This window comes from Panthera uncia (assembly GCF_023721935.1).
Source record: "Panthera uncia isolate 11264 chromosome A1 unlocalized genomic scaffold, Puncia_PCG_1.0 HiC_scaffold_17, whole genome shotgun sequence".
Classification (NCBI taxonomy): Eukaryota; Metazoa; Chordata; class Mammalia; order Carnivora; family Felidae; genus Panthera; species Panthera uncia.
The window spans coordinates 2850447-2869376 of NW_026057577.1; the positions used below are offsets into that span (position 1 = coordinate 2850447).

The following is an 18930-nucleotide window of genomic DNA, read 5'->3' on the forward strand; positions in this document are numbered from 1 at the left end:
ATTTGAACATCCCTTTTCAGGTAGTACAAAAGTATCAGAGTGGTCACCAAAGAAGGATGCCTCCCACCACTCTGATCCCAGGAACCTTCACCAATATTCATGATGTGGTGGCATTCAGAGCTGAGGGGGATTTTGGTAATGGACTCCTAGATTGTTAATGTGATCTCCTTGTTTTCTATGAATCGACCATGTGATCAACTTCCTCACTCCCAAAGGATTTTCCCTTCAGGCTGTCTCCTAACACACTGGGGTGACCTTGGACAACAGGATTTAAGGAAGCATCTCATCTTCTTCAGTAATAGTGCCTGGCCTCAACATTCTCTGAAGAATGATGAAAATTGGTCCATTAATGGGACCTTCAAATTCAATACTATTTATAGATTAGACCTTCTTTGTAGGTTTCAGGGAAAATGGAACAAAATCACATTTGGTCAGATCTTTATGGCCGTGTGCCACAAGGATGACTTGTGTCTGTCTATACTCCTTTACGGGGACTAAAGACAACTTCTTCTTACCCATTTGCATCAGTTCTTCTACTTCTGTTAATTTACCACATCACTTGTGTTCTGTCATGTTTTCTATGCACCCCCACCTTGTCTCTCTTATAAACACTTTGCTAACAAGATCCTATACATGCCTGCTGTGTTTTTCCTAACTCACTAGCTTCCTTCTTGTTTCTTCTTCTGTTATGTGGGATCAGGAATAGATTTTGAGAGTCCTGGAGGAATATTTCCTGAGTCTTGTTGTCAGTGGACTTTTCTCCTTCATTTATCTACTAGATTAATGGCTATGCTAATTGCAGCCAATTATCTGGTTCAGCTACCTCTGGACAGGGAATTTAAGGAGTATTCCCAAGCAGATGCCAAAATTCCTTTTGTTTCAGGGAGGTTCCCTGATCTCTACAGCTCAACATGGACTGCCTATTTTCACTTTTTGTTGGGGAAAATAAATGTGTGTCTGCCCTGACTTCTCTATCTTGACATGAGCTGCCTTTTTTTTCACTTTTGTTGGAGGAAAGAAATATGTGTATGTTCCTGTATGAGCTGATGAGCTTTAGGACTAGAAGTCCTCTTTGCACTCTGGGTTTGATCCTCCCCCAGATTACTGGTAGTGCCTCACCTCTTCTGCCTCCACCTGCTCCTCCTCCCGTTTCTGCACCACAGTGGGTGCAGTGTGCATAACTCTCCTGGACCAGTCTCCATGCATCCAGTGCCATTGGCTCTTCTCCTTCTACCCTTGCTATCGAGGAGCAAAGAGCACCCCAAGCTGTTGCAACACCTTCTTATCAAGTTCAAACTGGATATGTCCCCAGTCATCATGAAAGGGCCCAAGGGTTCTCTTGGACTTAAACTGCCCACTTCCTCTCCGCAAAGACGCCTCAGGTCAACATGCACAGTGGGGACAAGTGGATTGTCTCTGAAGTCGACCTAGGTGCAACATATTCTGTATTTAAACTCGTATAAGTTTGTTAGTTTAACTAAGGAAGACTTGTCTTTACAGTTATCAGCATTAGGGGTGCCTGGGTGGCTCAGTTGGTTAAGTGTCTGACTTCAGCTCATGATTTCACAGTTCATGGGTTCAAGCCCTGCATTGGGCTCTGTGCTGACAGCTTAGAGCCTGGAGCCTGCTTCGGATTCTCTGTCTCCCTCTCTCTGTGTTCCTCTCCCGATCATTCTCTCTCTCTCTCTCTCTCTCTCTCTCTCTCTCTCCCCTTCAAAAATAAATAAAAACATTAAAAAATTAGAGTTATCAGCATTAAATATATAACTTTTATTCTACCAAGGCTTACTAAGTGTGAAATAAGCTCATGTGATTTCTGTTGTAATTTGTCAGCAAAATAAATAAATAAATAAATAACTTAAAAAGATGTTTGTTTCATCTCTCTTAAACTTTTCATGGATAATTTAAAAAAATGAAATAAATTAAAAGGTTTACACATAAAAGTTTTCATAGCTTTCAAAATCTTTGGTCACTTAAAATTTGAATTTTAGCTAAATTAAATGATAAAATTGGACTGAATTAACTGGATATGTAAGTCTTGTCCAAATAATGTAGAAAAGTGTTGATTACTGAACATAGGTTTGTGTTTTGGGGTTTTTCTTGCAGAGAAACTGAAGATATTTGGGCCTGTTGGTAAATATGTGGTATGCTTTATTGAAAGAATACTATGGAAAACGTTTTTAGAATTATACAAGGTAAGCATGAATTTCCTATCTTAAGAATTCTGGAGGAACAGTTCACAATTGTTTCCTATTTAACTTTAACTGTACACTAAAGCTTCTAAAAATAAAATTCTGCTAAATGTAATGAGGACTGATGGAAATAAGGGAAGAAACTATGTATTTAAGAAAAGATGAGTTTTTAATAAGAAAGGCATAAGGAATGAGGACAAATATTGTTGAGGGAAAAATAATGTAATTTTATCCTAAAATGAGACCGGTTGTTTAGAGAAAACAGGCTTAGGACAAATTCTGAATGAAAAAGAAAGCTGTAGGACGTTTGTGAAGGAGAATCTTTGGAAAATAATTTTATATGTGGTTAAGTTTGAAATAAATGGAATTTAAGGCACACTGGTATAAGTTTGAAAATGTTTCTCCTCATTTTTAAAAAGACTTTTTTTTTTTTTTTTAATTTAGATTGCTGGTCTGCTCATGATAAGAAAATAAAGAAAGGAGCTTTTCTCTTTTGTCTACCCAGAATACCAGTGTTTTTCTTTATCTGCCCTGAAAACCAAAACTTCTATGTTTTGTCTTTATCAGGTCTTTGATTACTTAAGAAAGTGCCTGCCTGGGTGGGTAGATAGAACATGGGACTCTTGAACTCAGGGTTATGAGTTCAAACACCACAGTGGGTGTGGAACCTATTAAAAGAAAAAAAAAAAAAAAAGAACCTTAAGACTTTCCAGTGTTGAAATAGTTTAGTATTGCTAACTGATATATGATATCCTAATAGGGTCCATTATTGTCACCTTGGTTAAATATAAATATTAGATTTGTAATGATCTATAACACTTTTTAGGAATGTGCTTAAAACTTTCTGAGGGTTTTAACAAGCTTTACAAGATTTAATTATACAGGAAGTTTTCTTTTTTTTCTTTTTTTTTTATTTCAAATTACATTTGTTTATTTGGTATTTGAAGTTACTTGAACGACATTTTCAAACCAATAATGATAATCTTTAGATTGTATTTTATGGATAAATCTATAATTATTCTAGGAAATATATGAAATTCCTGAAGTTTCTATGTCCTCATAGAAAGTCATTGCTTGTATTATTGAAATTCTGTATGTCACAGAAATAACCAGATGTCCTTGCCAATTGCATTATAACAAATTTTCATACAAGATTTTTAACCATGTGCATTTCTGAGGGGTTTTATTTTGTCATTTATAATTATTATTTGAGTGTTATTGCAAAATGTGTTTCATCTTCAAGGAGATTCATAGAAAGGATTTTTTACAAATACAAGTTTTTGGTATCTTTAAAATCATAAAACTGACCCAGGTAAGATTTCCAGAACTAATGAGCAATCTGCACTTAAAATGAACAAAAATTAAAAACACAAAATTGATTGAATTGAAAAAAATGATAGAATAATCCTTGTTGAATAAATGGAAGCATTTAAAATTTTCCCCTAACTGAATCCTCCAGAATTCAGAAACTCTTAGTGAGTGTTCTTTCTTCCATGGAAATTATAATTATTTGAATAAGTTTCATGAAAATCTGGTCTCCTCATATCAGGACACCACTGGCACATTGGTTATATTACCAAGACTTTATCTGAAGTGTAATATTTTAAAGAGACATGCATAGACACATATATGACCAGACAGCTTTAAGGAATTAAGGTTGATGTTTTGAAGCCAATAACTCCCCTTGAGAATATTGGCCTGATATCTTGTTTAAGAGTTCCCAGCAGTCTTACCGGGTGAGCAGAGAACATCACTTCCAGGGACATCAAGTTTCTTGCATATATTGGATGAAATATATATCCAGGATAGATTGGATGATATATATTTCCAGGAGACCTCAAGAATAGGAATACACCAAAATATACAGGTATCGTAGGCAAGTGTGATGACAAATATTGGCTTGGCTCTGGCCTCAAGAGGCTATTAAGAGTTCAGTCTAGAGATTCCTCATAAAAAGTTCCAGAAAGATTAAAATCCAGCAAGATTTTAAAGGCTGTATATGGTCAATAACTATTCTTGGTGAGCTTATGTAAATAATTAACCCAATTTTGTCAAAACTGGAATTAATCTACAAGCAAATTAGCCTTGGTTTGGCTATCTCTGGAAATAAAGGAGAATGTAGAGAGAAAATACATGTTTTAATAACGTTTCCTTTTGGATGCTAGATTCCAGTTTTCATTAATTATCTTTAAGTGTTTGTTACTTGCCTAAACTAAACAACTTGAGGTAAAACAGAGAAAATGCCATAAGAGTTTGCATATAGACCATCTTCTAATTTGTTACTCTGTGGGGCTAATAACAGGTGTTCCATGGACATATGATTATTTAACATCTAGACAATAAAATAAACTCCCCAACAACTGTGTAAATTAGCTGTCAACTTGACCAATTCCATGTGGCTGAGATAACAAAATTGCTCTTTAAAAGTCAGAACACATCCCACTCTATGGGGTTAGCTATGAACTTGTGGAGATAAAATCCTTAAAATTTGATTGGAGAATGAACTTGGTGATACCCTTATCTCACAGAGAAAATCATAGCCCACTTGCCAGTGATTCATTTCATGTATAATATAGTTAAGTCTAGACATCAAGCAAAGAAGCTTTCTTCATAGTTTAATCCCTTAGTCATATTTATCCTTGGAGCCACCCCTATTGAACCAAGATTTCAGGTAGATGCTTTAGCCAAGCATACAGTGGCCATGTTTAACCAAACCCAACAGAAAGTCACCCCAGTCCCAGCACATATAGGGAAATTTCTATTAATAAAAATAATAGAGTTTCTTTTTTTATTATTTATTTTTGAGAATATGTGAGCAGGAGAGAGGCAGAGAAAGGGTGGGAGAGAATCCCAAGAAGGCACTGCACTATTAACACAGAGCCTGATGTGGGGCTTAATCCCATGAACTGTGAGCTGAAATTAAGGGTTGGATGCTTAACCAACTGAAGCCACCCAGGAACCCCAAAATAATAATGTTTCTTGCTGTATTATGCTAAAAATTAGATGGGCCACTCCACGTCATAGGAGGCCTTTCTCTTATCCTTGAATTACCAGAATTTTAACTGAATATGCCAACCAACAGGTAGACTCATTACCACACTTTCCACATCTATGTAGTCTTTCCTATCAATACACTCAGGAAGGAATATATAAGATATGGGATGGATATATGAGGCTTACTCCCACAATAAAACAACTAAGCCAAGTGGTCCTTTTATGCTGGGAACAGAAAGAACATACACTTGATTCATGACCCTATGGTACTCACCAAAGCAATGGCTCCCCCCCCAGAAGCCTGGGACCATACCATTATTTTGCCAGCAACCAATTGGTTTGCCACTGACTGGACAAGGCGACCAAATATCACATGGCTGGCACTTAACAGAACACAGTTGCTATTTGGGCAAAATTAGTGGCCATAGCTTCCAGAAGGCTGGATTAGGAAATGGACTATAGGTTATGCATGGATACCTGGTTGTAGCATTAACTATCACAAGTCCAACTAATCTTCCATATCTAAAACAATAATGGGCAAGATACATATTTCTTTGGTATTACTATCTAGCATCTATTTTTCTTCCATCAGTAGTTTTAGACGTCATATAGCACATGGATGCCCTTGATAAATACACGATTATGGCCTTAAATAACACAAAATAGTTTTACATTATTAAACACTGAAGTAACTCAAAAGCATAAACAAATTCTACACAATAAAATGGCACTAGATAATTTAACAGCAGCATAACCACGAACATATGTCATTATTAAAGTGGAATGTTGCATCTACATTACACATTTTAACAAAACTATAACAGGATTACTTACTGATATAAATAACCAAATTGGTGCTCTTAAAACCCTACATTTGGGGTAATCAAGACTGGCTAAGATCCTGGTTGGATCTACCTGGTTGGCCCACACTAAAACATCTTCTTATCATAATTTTTAGTTTTATTACAGTAATAATCTTGAGATGTTGTATTTTTCACTTTGTTGTCTCCTATTATTGAGATACACACAACCTGTTCCTGTACCCTTTACCCATCAAATGGTCCTCTACTTGAAACAAATTCACCCTGAGGGCCACTCTAGACACTAAAGCAAGAGCCTTCTGTAATGATTACTTGGAGAACAGATAGTGACCAATTTTAGTCCATGTGTAGTGACATCTCTACAATCCTTGTCAGGTTGCAGGTTGAAGAAGTTACAGATGATGAAGGACCCTTTGTCCTTCAAAAACCTTAATGATTTAAGCAATGAAAATTGGTCAGAGGGAAATGATAACAGCTAGAAGCAAAAAAATGTTCACCTTTAACCAAGAGAGCTTAGCTATGGCCTGCATAGTTGCAATAAGGATCAAATATGTGGTGGTTGCTACATTCTTAAAGAGAGTCATGACTGCCTGTGCATCTCATGAAAGTCAATATGGAGCTGAGTGATATTCACCAGAGAAATCTTGCAAAAGTAATTTTGTGAGTAGAAATTTGAAGAAAATACTTATGACTCAGTGTACTTATACTCAAAATACTTATACTCAGTGTAGACCCTTTCCCCTTTGAGCACTAAGCATATAAACACCAGCTTCATACAGAAAAAGTGCAGCTCTTTCTGCCCATGGGTCCTGTCCCCATGCTACATAAATGAACTTAAACAAGCTTCAATGTAAAATGTCTAAAATTTCTTTCTTGAGTGCCATGCTCAGTGATCCTGCAACATGCTTAACAGAAGAACATTTTACCTACTCCCTAACAAAAACTGCATCCCACTTCTCCTTTTTTGCAATTAAAGAGAAATTCACATTTGGCAAGATTCATAAGTAGTAAAGACCTGCTACAACATAGGATGTATACTTGACAATATTGTACTATGTGCACTTAGAAATTTGTTAAGAGGGATAACTCAAGTGTTATTCACACACACATACACACATACACATACACACACATACACATTTAAAATAACAACATAGCAGGAGGAAAATTCTAGATATATTGATTAACTTGATTGTGGTGATTGTTACACAAGGGTTTGCATTTGTATTGTAAATTTTCACATGTTTCCGTTTCCTGATACCTCAACATGCCAACAGATTTGGGAGCACTTTTCCTAGGTGACCACAGGCACCACTATGATAAGATGACCTTTGCCACAAATTCCCTGTCTTGCCCTTCTCAGACTAGGTCCTTTTGATATTCAAATGCAGAAATTTATTTGTGCCTTTTATTTATGGATCCCACCTTGATTCCAATAACGATACTTGCCAATGAGCTTTCCACTGTCTAGGCTCCCAAACTGCTTAGCTGACCCCCCTCCCCAGGCACTTTCTCTGTCTTTCTCAATGTAACCCTTTTCATGGAATAGGACTTTATCTAGGACATGTGAGAAAGACAAGCTTTGTTTTCCTGACCCTCTCCTGTATACCCTATGGTGGCTGCACCTTATTGATTATTTTATGAAAGAAAACAAAATAGTGAATGTCCAAAATTACAAATTGTATATGTTAAATATTTGAATTTTATATATCAGTTTGATCTCTTTAAAACTAATTTTTAAGTAGAGAGCTTCACAGATATGATAGGTTACTTTTCCAGTTACGGCACACATTAATTTTCTAATGTACTAATTGTTTTCTTGTATTTTTAATAGATGATGTTTCTGAGGTAGTGGACTAGGATGAGGTTTTAGAATTTAAAATGGATCCCTTTTACTGCTTGGCAAAGTGTGTATACTTACCTTATTGTTCAATAGCCCCTTTTTCACTAAAATCAATATGAATATTCTCTACAAAATGTGTTGATATTCCACTGTTTACATTTGAATTCAAATGGAATATCGTGAACTTCTTTCAACTAACTTACTGTCTGGCAAGTGCGTGTCTTCTCAATTGTACCAATTTCCTCACAGCACTATTTAAATACAAACTTTCTATATTGGAAGTAATATTCAAACTTATTTCAATGCACTCATGTAAGCATAAAGGCATTTATTAAGGCCAAAAGTATTTAATAGCCCTACCAATGGTCATGAAGGGCATGGGTACAACATGACCATGGGATCCCAAAGATTCTGACTGTAGGTTCTGGCAGCAGTGGATAGAGAGCATCCCTCAGGGCAGCAAACTGAGTTTCCTTTTCGAGGCTCAGCTTAGAAAATGCGCCACATAAATTAGGCAGGATTAATACCAGTATTTTGAATATTACTCATATATTATTTATATTAACAAATTACATTTGCATAATTATATGATTTTATTCTAAAAAGTGTAGAAAAGGAAAGGGACACAGGAAGGCAGAAAAAAAAAAGATAAACTGAAATGAGAACAATTCTCAAGTCTTCACATCTAGATAATGGGAAAAAAGCTGAAGTCCAAGGAATGTTCTATGGAAAAAATGACTTCTGAGCGAAGACCCACGGTAGTGAAAAATAGTCGTTCCTCTGTCCTACTCACCTTCACCTGGCCGGGAAAGCAGAACTGAGAGAAGAAGGGTCCTGATGCTCACACAGAAAGGCTGCATCCCAGTCGGGGTCTCAGTCCTGGAAGGTCAGACCTCTATCCTCCCATGAACTATCATCCGTCACAGTCCTGAAGTTTGGTTCACTTATATTCACACCGTTTCTATAACAATGTGAATCTGATTCCCAAACAGAAAACTAACTTGTTATGCCAGTCACATAGGGGTAAGTGAGAGCAGGAAGTAAGTGGACTCTGAACAAACTGACTCATGCTTTAAATAGTAAAGACCAAATAAGGAAGAAGATTAAAGCAGGGTTACTGATAATAGGATGAAATAATCACCTTACCGAATGAAGAAAACTTTAACCCTAAACTCTTCATTTCAGTATCAAGATTGGTTTTCTGATTTAGAATTTGAACTACTTTTTTACTGTTTCAAGGAAAATGAAATTAGTGAGATTCAAGTTATCTTACTTGGCAGAAGGCAAGCATGAGCAGTGTCACATAATGCAGACAGAAGCTCTGTTTACAAGTACAGAGGTTGTGAGATGTGTAGACCAAAGCATCTGGAGAGAGAGGATCTTTCAGGAATGTGATTTAGCTGTGGAAAATTCGCCTTATTTGATCCTACATTTGGGAATAAGCATGGGAGCACCTGTGCTACATATTTTAGCCCTAATATACACACAAACATCATAAATGAAGAGTAAAAATGAAAAAAAAATAAACTAGTTACAAAACGGGGCCAAACAACATAAACAGTCCGTCCTGTTTATGGTTACTTTGTTAGCTATAGAGAAGGAATAGGCATATAAATACTTGTATGAAAATATTTATGACATAATTAGCCATAAAGAAAATATGAAAGAAAACCTTGATGAGATATCACTACTCATATGTTGTAGCAAAAAACTTATTTTTTTCTTTTTATAAAAGAGCATTTTCTAATTTCAAAAACCCTTTCCTGTTGAAGGCTTTTTGGAAATTAGAAGACACTCTTGACTTATTCATTGAACATTGTAGTTAGTATGTGCATTAATTTCTATATCCTTAAGCCACACTGATATTTAAAATAAATAAACTCTCAGAGATTGTGGTTTTCAGTCTGGCATGTAAGGAAAGAACGTGGAAGTCCTCACTCCAATTCTCACAACAAGACACACACAACACATACACACACAAACTCAAAGACAAACTGAAAAGGATCAACTCTTCTTTGGTCCATCAGAAAGTTGATATCACAGAGAAAACACCTGCTCCAAAGTTAATGACCAACAGATAGATATAGAGAATCAGTTTATTATGGTAGGAACCATCAAGAGAACTCAGGAAAAAAGTTAAACTGTAATGGATGAATGCTGGAGGTTTGAGATAGATAAACTTGAGAGTTAAATCTTAAAAGAAAGAACTCCTTCTTAAGGGGACCTATACAGTTTTCTGAATTTTACATCCAGGAGCTTTTCTAGATTATCATAGTGAAGATTGAAGAAAAATCTCCTCCATCATACAAACAGTAGGAAAAGTAAAAAAAAAAAAAAAAAAGTGATAATTTTGAAATCTGCCTCAATCATCCTGTTCCTAAAAGGCTTGTTTGCAAAAGAAACTATTTTAACAAACCCTAAAAACTAGATTTACCAGAGCTTTAGCAAACTTGGGAGCAAAATACCCAGCTTCAGCCTAGCCCCTACTAACCATGCTGTCACACCTAAGGGTAGGAAAAGGGGGACAGCTTTGAAACTCTTATACAAAGTGTTGTGCAAAGCCACAGGCACACTAAAAGATTGGAACCTAATTATAGAAATAAAGTATGCCGTTTATCCTTACCTTACCACCATATCAATAAGCATCCTGTTGGGGCGCCTGGGTGGCGCAGTCGGTTGAGCATCCGACTTCAGCCAGGTCACGATCTCGCGGTCCGTGAGTTCGAGCCCCGCGTCAGGCTCTGGGCTGATGGCTCGGAGCCTGGAGCCTGTTTCCGATTCTGTGTCTCCCTCTCTCTCTGCCCCTCCCCCGTTCATGCTCTGTCTCTCTCTGTCCCAAAAATAAATTAAAAAAATGTTAAAAAAAAAAGATAAAAAGCTGCTGCACTGTAAAGGAAACAATCAACAAAACTAAAAGGCAACTGATGGAATGGGAGAAGATATTTGCAATGACATATTGGATAAAGGTTTATTATCCAAAATCTATAAATAACTTACCAAACTCAACACCAAAAAAACCACAAATAATCCAGTGAAGAAATGGCAGAAGGTATGAATAGACACTTTTCCAAAGAAGACATCCAGATAGCCAACAGACACATGAAATGATGCTGAACATCATCCATCATTAGGAAAATACAAATCAAAACCACACTGAGATACCACCTAACACCAGTCAGGTGGCTAAAATTAACAACTCAGGCAACAACAGATGTTGGCGAGGATGTGGAGAAATGGGAACCCTCTTGCACTGCTGGTGGGAATGCACACTGTTGCAACCACTCTGGAAAACAGTATGGAGGTTCCTCACAAAATTAAAATTGACCTACCCTATGACACAGCAATAGCACTACTAGGAATTTATCCAAAGGATACAGGAGTGCTGATTCATAGAGGCACATGTACCCCAATGTTTATAATAGCACTGTCAACGATAGCCAAATTATGGAAAGAGGACAAATATCCATCAGCTGATGAATGGATAAAGAAGATGTGATTTATATATGAAATGGAATACTGCTTGTTAATGCTGCCATTTGCAACAATATGGATGGAACTGGAGGGTGTTATGCTAAGTGAAGTAAGTAAGAGAAAGATATCATATGTTTTCACTCACACGTGGAACTTGAGAAACTTAACAGAAGACCATGGGGGAAGGTAATAATTTCAGAGAGGGAGGCAAACCATAAGAGACCCTTGAATACAGAAAACAAACTGATGTTTGATGGATGAGGGGGAAGGAGGAAATGGGTGATGGGCATTGAGGAGTGCACTTGCTGAGATGAACACTGGGTGTTGCATGTAAGCGATGAATCATGGGAATCTACTCCTAAAACCAAGAGCACACTGTATACACTATATATTAGCTACCTTGACAATATTGTATTAAAAAATAAAATAAAAAAAAATAAAATAAAATAAATTAAAATAAAATAAAATAAAATGTAATATAATATAAAATGTAAAATAAAATAAAATTTTAGTGTTATGTGGCATTCGGATGTTTAGTTTTATTAGAATTTATAAAACTATTTTTTGGAGCATGTGTACCATTTTACATTCACATTAACAATGTATGATTGATCTAGTTTATCTGTACCATTACAACTTTTGGCATTGTCACTTAAAAACAACAAGAACAAAAAACATAACAAAAAAACCCACAACGTTAATTTGCTACAACAGATGTACAATGATATCTCATAATGGTTTAGTTTCATACTTTCTTTGTGGCTAGTGATGTTGTACATATATTCATATAAGTATTTATTACCCACCTATAGTCTATGGAGAACATAGAGAAACCGTAAACCAGGCCTATTTAGGTTGTTTGGCCCAGTTTTGTAAGTAGTTTATTTTTTTTCACTTTTACTCTTGATTTTTGATTTTTGTGTACATATTGGAGCTAAAATATGTAGCACAGGTGCTCCCATGCTTATTCCCAAAAGTAGGATGAAAGGAGAAGACTCCCTTTACTAAAATTCATCCCTGAAACACCCTCTCTAGCGCTATGTTGAGGTCCAGGCATCTCACAACCTCTGTACTTGTGCACAGAACTCCTGTCTGTATTATGTGACACTGTTCATGTTTGTCTTCTGCCAATTAAGACAACTTGAATGTCACTAATTTTGTTTTCCTTGAAAGAGTAAAAGAGTGGTTTAAATTCTAATTCAGAAAACCAATCTCCATACTGAAATGAAGAATTTAGGGTTAAAGTTATCTTCATTCTGTAAGGAGATTGTTTCATCATGTTATCAATAACTCTGCTTTAATCTTCTTTCTTATTTGATCCTTTACTATTTGAAGCATGAGTCATTTTGTTCAGAGTCCACTTACTTCCTGCTTTCACTTTCCCCTATGTGAGTGGCCAAACAAGTTAGTTTTCTGTTTGGGAATCATGTTCACAGTATTTTAAAAATGGTGTGAATGTAAGTGAACCAAAATTCAGGACTGTGACCCATGATAGCTCATGGGAGGACAGAGGTCTGGCCTTCCAGCACTGAGACCCCTCAACTGGGAGGCAGCCTTTATGTGTGAGCATCAGGACCCTTCTTCTCTCAGGTCTGTTTCCTTGGCCAGGTGTAGGTTAATAAGACGAAGGAACAGCTGTGTTTTTCTTTACCCTGGAACTTAGCTCAGTGTCCTAGACTCTGGGTCTAGGGTTCTTTCTTGTCTAGCAAGAAAGCGGGATGCAGGATTAAAATGCAAGAGATGGCTAATGTCTGGGGGAAGGGAAGAGCTCCAGTTAAGGGTCCTTCCTCCGTTTTTATTATGATCAGAAGGCTTACAAACATGGTGATGGATGTGCACAAAGAGACAATGAAACTGTGAACATTAACTCATGGAAGTGAGGGAAAGGGGGTTTTGAAGATATTCGGGGTTGGGGGTTTGAATTAATACAAACAAAATCCTGGTGCCAGGCGGCCCTGTGGAAGTTTGTTTACAGCAGACATGAGGTACCACCTCTGTTTACCTAAACTGGTCTAGGGGACAAGATAGAGCAAGCTACCTCAGGGTCAACAAGGCACCTTTCCTTTGCTAATTAGCTCCACTCTGGGCAACTTTGCCCCACAGCAATCTATAGCCCTATTTATCTGTTTACCTGATTTGGTCCTTCCTTCCTGTGAAAGCAGCTTTCTGCTACAGTACTAAGTTGAGTGTGTTTCTGTTCTGAATACCTAATCTTGTTTACCTCATATAAGTTTGTTTTGTGGCCTTTGCCCTGTGCTCTCAATACTGGGACCTTTGCCCTGCCCTTTCTATACCTATTTATTTAATCTTGCTTACCTAAATTTGGGTGTGAGCATCCTGTGACTTTCTAATTCTTTATGCCTTATTAACCTATCTGTGAAAACCCAGGGAATTCCTAAGCTTATTCCCCACAGCTCAGAAGAAATCTGTTTTTCATACAACTTTTCCCATTATGTTGACCTAATGACCTGAAAATTGTCCAGATGTTTGCCTTTAGTAAACCTTGGTAGAAGAAAAGTTATACTTAATGCTGATATATCTAAAGACAAGTCTACTATAATTGAACTAACAAACTTATATGAGTTTCAATATTGAATTTTTTGCATCTAGGTCGACATAAGAGCCAGTCACCTTGTTCCCACTGTCCATGTGGACAGATGTGCAGCACCTGTGGGGAGACGGGGTGGGTAGATTAAATCCAAGAGAACCCTTGGGCCCTTTCAAGTTTATTAGGGACATGTCTGGTTTGAACCTCATAAGAAGGTGTTGCAACAGCTTAGGGTGCTCTTTTCTCCTAGATAAAAAGGATACAAGGAGCAGAGCCACTGGCACTGGAGGCATGGAGACTGGTACAGGAGCCAGTTATGCTTGCTCCACCCATGGTGGTACAGAAACAGGAGGAGGGGTAGGTGGAAACAGAAGAGTTGAGGTACTACCAGCAAGCCTAGGGGAGGATAAAAGCTCACAGTGAAGACAAAGAAGACTCCCAGTCCTAAAGCTCATCAGCCTGGACAGAGGAACAGACATATATTTCTTTCCTCCAACAAAAAGCAAAAATAGGCAGTCCATGTCGAGCTGGAGAAGACAGGGAACTTCCCTGGAACAAAAGAAGTTTTGACCACTGCTTGGGAATATTCCTTACAGCCCCTGTGCAGAGGTAGCTGAACCAGATAATTGGCTCCAACTGACATAACCATTAACCTGGTAAATAAATGAGGGAGAAAAGTTCACATACAAGGAGACTCAGGCAACATTCTCCCAGGTTTCTCAAAACCTATTCCAGATTGAACTCACAAAAGAAGAAGCAATGAAGGAGGAGACTAGAGACTTGGAAAAAACACAGGAGGCATGTATAGGAAATCGGCAGCAAAGTGTTTATAAGAGACAAGGCAAGGTAGATAGAAAACATGACAGAATATAAGTGATATGGTCAATTAACAGAGGCTTAACTGACTGAGCCACCCAGGCACCCCAACCCCAAAAGGAATCTTAAGAAATGAGAATTTGAATCTGAATTTCATAATATTTTAGAGTACATGAAGATGAATAAAAAATGTATATTTTACCTATATTCTATATTCTACCTTTCCAACTAGAAACATAATTCACTGACTTGCCTCCTCTTTTTTAAAGTTCAGGGGAAAATTGTCCTTATACAAATATTGCAATCTTCCTGATGAGGAAGAAATGTGTAAATTTTGCTACATTGTAAATTTATAAAAGTAGTATTTCTAACTGTTTATGATCCTTCATTTTTCTATATCAATTGTGTGTCCCCTCTACTTCCTGAGCATTCTTATAGCTTTCCAGTTAAATTCAAACATATGCCAAGTTACTTATATCATACGCAAATACTTATTTTTGCTTGTTTCCCAGAAGTTTCTATCTTTTTGGTTGCTGGAATGTTACCCCAATATGCATGGCCACTGCTTCCAGGAAGATGTTGAGCAAAAAAAGCATGTTACATGGTATTTAATATCCTGATGGTATAATTGATGGGAAGCATTGGGAGTTTTTTATCTTTAATGTAAAGTGGCTATGAATTTTACCATATTATAGACATTTTTGCTACATTACCAAAGAGTTTGTGTGTGTGCATGTGTATTTATGTTTGTGTGTGTTTGCATGTTTTGTGTTTAGTGTTTGGAAGTCATCTATGTTCTTTTTTAACAAAAATCTGTCACCATTCATGTGATATCGTAGTTTTCCTCTAATTTAGAATCATTATTGACTCTTCTCTTTCTCTAACATCTTACTTTCAATTCACCAGCATACCTGTTGCTGCATCTTTAGAACAGGTTCCATATCTGCCCACTTCTCAACAGCTCCCTTGTAGACTCTTGAACTCAGACAAAATTGTCTCTTGCTTTGGTGCCATGAAGAAGTTTTAACTGCTCTTCCAGTTTTCATCCTTTTCTTCTAAAATGTCTCCATGACTGGGGAACCTGGGGGCTCAGTCATTTAAGCATCTGACTTCAGTTCAGGTAATGAACTTACAGTGGTTCCTAAGTTTCAACCCCCACATCAGGATGTCTACTATCAGTGCCAGCCCAGAGTCTGCTTTTTGGACCCTCTGTCTCACTCTCTCTTTCCTCCTCTCTCTCTCTCTCTCTCTCTCTCTTTCTCAATAAATAAATAAATAAATAAATAAATAAACATTTAAAAATTTACAATGTTTCCAGGACTTCTAAAGGTGTTCTCTAGAAAAATTAGACAGCTGATATAGCTCTATGCTCAAATTTATTCAATATATATTAAATAAGTCCAAGTTGACAAACAGATACTGGATACATGTGTGAACTTAACCATAGTATTTCCCTCTTTCACTGGATTTTTACTGCTGCCATCTTTACTTTTCCTCATAGTGTCAAGGACTTTACACTGCTGCTCCATCCCCTAGACTTCTTTCTGCATAAATTGGCTCACTCCCTCATCACATTCAGATCTCTTTCAAATATCATTAATAAAAGAAGTCTTGACCAAACAAATTAAGGGTACAATGGTATTCTATCTATTGTCTCCCACGTTTTAAATTCACAATCGTTACCATTATTTGGCATTATAACATTTACTTATTTATGTATGCATTTGTACATTCCCCTATTGGAATGCAAGCCTCTGAGTGTAACAAATCTGTCTTATTTACTCCTGTAATTGTAGAACCAAAAATAGGAGCTGATGAATAACATGAATGAAATAATTTTTAATTAATGGATTATTGCATTAGTCCTAATCCTGGGACATCTTTGGAATTCCGTAATTACTAATGTTGTTTAAAATATAGAATTTATCTGCAATAACTGCATATTTTCTCCTATTTTATTTGCCATGATGAATGATATTTGTGGGTAACATTTTCCTAATGTATACAATTGTACTCATTCTTTTTCTTTTTATTTTTTCAACTTTATTTTTAAAGAGTAGTTTTATGTTCACAGTAAAATTGAGAGGAAGATACAGATATTTCCCATATACCTCTTCCCTACACATCTCTGGTCTCCCTCATTATCAACATCCCTACCAGGGTGGTGCATTTGTTACATTTGATAAACCTACATTGACACATCACAATCACCCAAAGTCTACAGTTTACCTTAGGTTTACTCCTGGTGTTATACATTCTACAGGTTTGAACAAATGTATAATGACTTGGATCCATCATTATAGTATCATACAGAATAGTTCACTATCCTAAAAAAAAGTCTGTTTTCCACGAATTCACCCCTTCCCCCTCCTCCAATCCCTATCTCCATAGCTTTGCCCTTTCCACAAGAATATTGTGTAGTTGGAATCCTATAGTATATATCCTTTTCAAAGTGGGTTATTTCATTTAGTAATATGCTTTTGAGGCTCTTCATGTCTTCTTAATGGCTATCAAAGTTTCAGCTTGTTTGTTTTTAGTCTAGAACAATATTCCAATGTCTGAATGCACCATGGTTTATTTACACATTCACCTACTGCAGGACTTGTTGCTTGCTTCCAAGTTTTGTCAATTATAAATAAAGCTGCTATAAATATCCATGCAAAATTTTTGTGCGGACATGACCTTTTAATTCTTTGGGTAGATACCAAGTTGTGTGATTGCTAGGTTCTAAGGTGAGTTTGTTGAGTTTTGTGAGAAACTGCCAATCTATTTTCCAAAGTGGCTGCATTCCAATTTTTCTGCATTCCTACCAGCAGTGAATCGGAGTCATTCTTGTTGCATATCTTGGTCCACATTTGGTGTTGTTAGTGCTCTGGATATTGGACGTTCCAATAGATGTGTAGAAGAATCTAATTGTTGTTTTAATTTGCATTTTTCTGATGACATTTAATTGAAGCATGTTTTCACATGCTTATTTGCCAGCTATCTGTCTATCTACCTATCATCTATCTCTATCTGAGACTATCTCTATCTATCTCTATCTCTATATATCTATATATCTATGTATCTATATCTATATCTATATCTATATCATCTATCTATCTACATCTACATCTATATCTATACAGTTTTGGTTCAGTATTTGTTAAAGTATTTGTCCCATTTTTTAAATCAAGTTGTTTCCTTACTGTCAATTTTAAGAGTTCTTCAAATATTTTGTATAACAGATGTGGTTTTGCTGATAATTTCTCACACTGTTTCTTGTCTTCTTACTCTCTTGATACAGTTTTTCACAAAGCAAAAGTTTCCAATTTAATTAAGTTCACCTTCTTCATTATTTATTTCCTGGGGAGAAATTCATTGGTATTGTATCAAAAAAGTCATCACTCTACCAAGGTCATCTAGTTTTTTCCCATTATTTTAGAAATTTTATAGTTTGGTGATTTACATTTAAGTCCATGATTCAATTTTATTTAGTTTTTGAGAAGGGTATAAGGTTTGTGTCTAGATTCATTTTTTGCTTATGTATGTCCAGTTGTTCTAACATCATTTATTGAAAAATACTACATTTCCCTTTGCTTTACTTTTTCTGTTTTGTCAAATAACAAGTTATTATATTTATATGTGTCTATTTCTGGGCTTTATACTCTTCCACTGATCTACATGTCTATTATTTTGCCAACAACACACTGCTTGATTACTGTAGCATTATAGCAGGTCTTGACTCTGTGTTTTATCAGTTCAAATTTGTCCTCCTCCTCCAATACTTTGTTGGTTATTCTGGGTCTTTTATCTCTCCATTTAAACTTTAGAATAAATTTGGCTTTCATTATATTCTGTAACTTTTTTTTTCCTTTGGACATTCTTACTTAGCTCCTACTTTAGGACCTTAATCTAGTTTACTTGCTTTGAACACTTTACTACCAGATGTATGCATACCCACTTCTTTTAATCTATTTAGTCCTCTACTGAAATTTCTCCGTAGTCGAGGGCTTATCCTTGTTCCTCCAACTTAAGCCCACCACTGTTTTCCCCCATATTGTACTTTTTTTAAATGTTTGTGTTTGTGTCTGTTTCTGCCTGTCTAAACTTGAAGGCATATACATTAAAAACTGACTTTTATATCTGGCAAATGGTTGGTACTATATAATATTTATTGAAAACATGAGTAGAATTTGTATAGATTAGACTATTGGTTAGGAAACATTAACACATCTTCAAACACACACCTATATGATACAAATG

General features: G+C 36.3%; 1 protein-coding gene across 1 annotated transcript in view; it reads right to left on the bottom strand.

Annotated features, from left to right (window-relative positions):
- The window catches only part of LOC125935088 (butyrophilin subfamily 1 member A1-like), a 78588-nt gene extending 69754 nt beyond the window's left edge, over positions 1 to 8834 (bottom strand). The window contains exon 1 of the mRNA XM_049648795.1: positions 8644 to 8834. Within this exon, the coding sequence (XP_049504752.1) occupies positions 8644 to 8710 (67 nt within the window). The 5' untranslated portion in view covers positions 8711 to 8834. The remainder of the gene's footprint in view (positions 1 to 8643) is intronic.
- Between the last annotated feature and the right edge of the window lie 10096 nt (positions 8835 to 18930).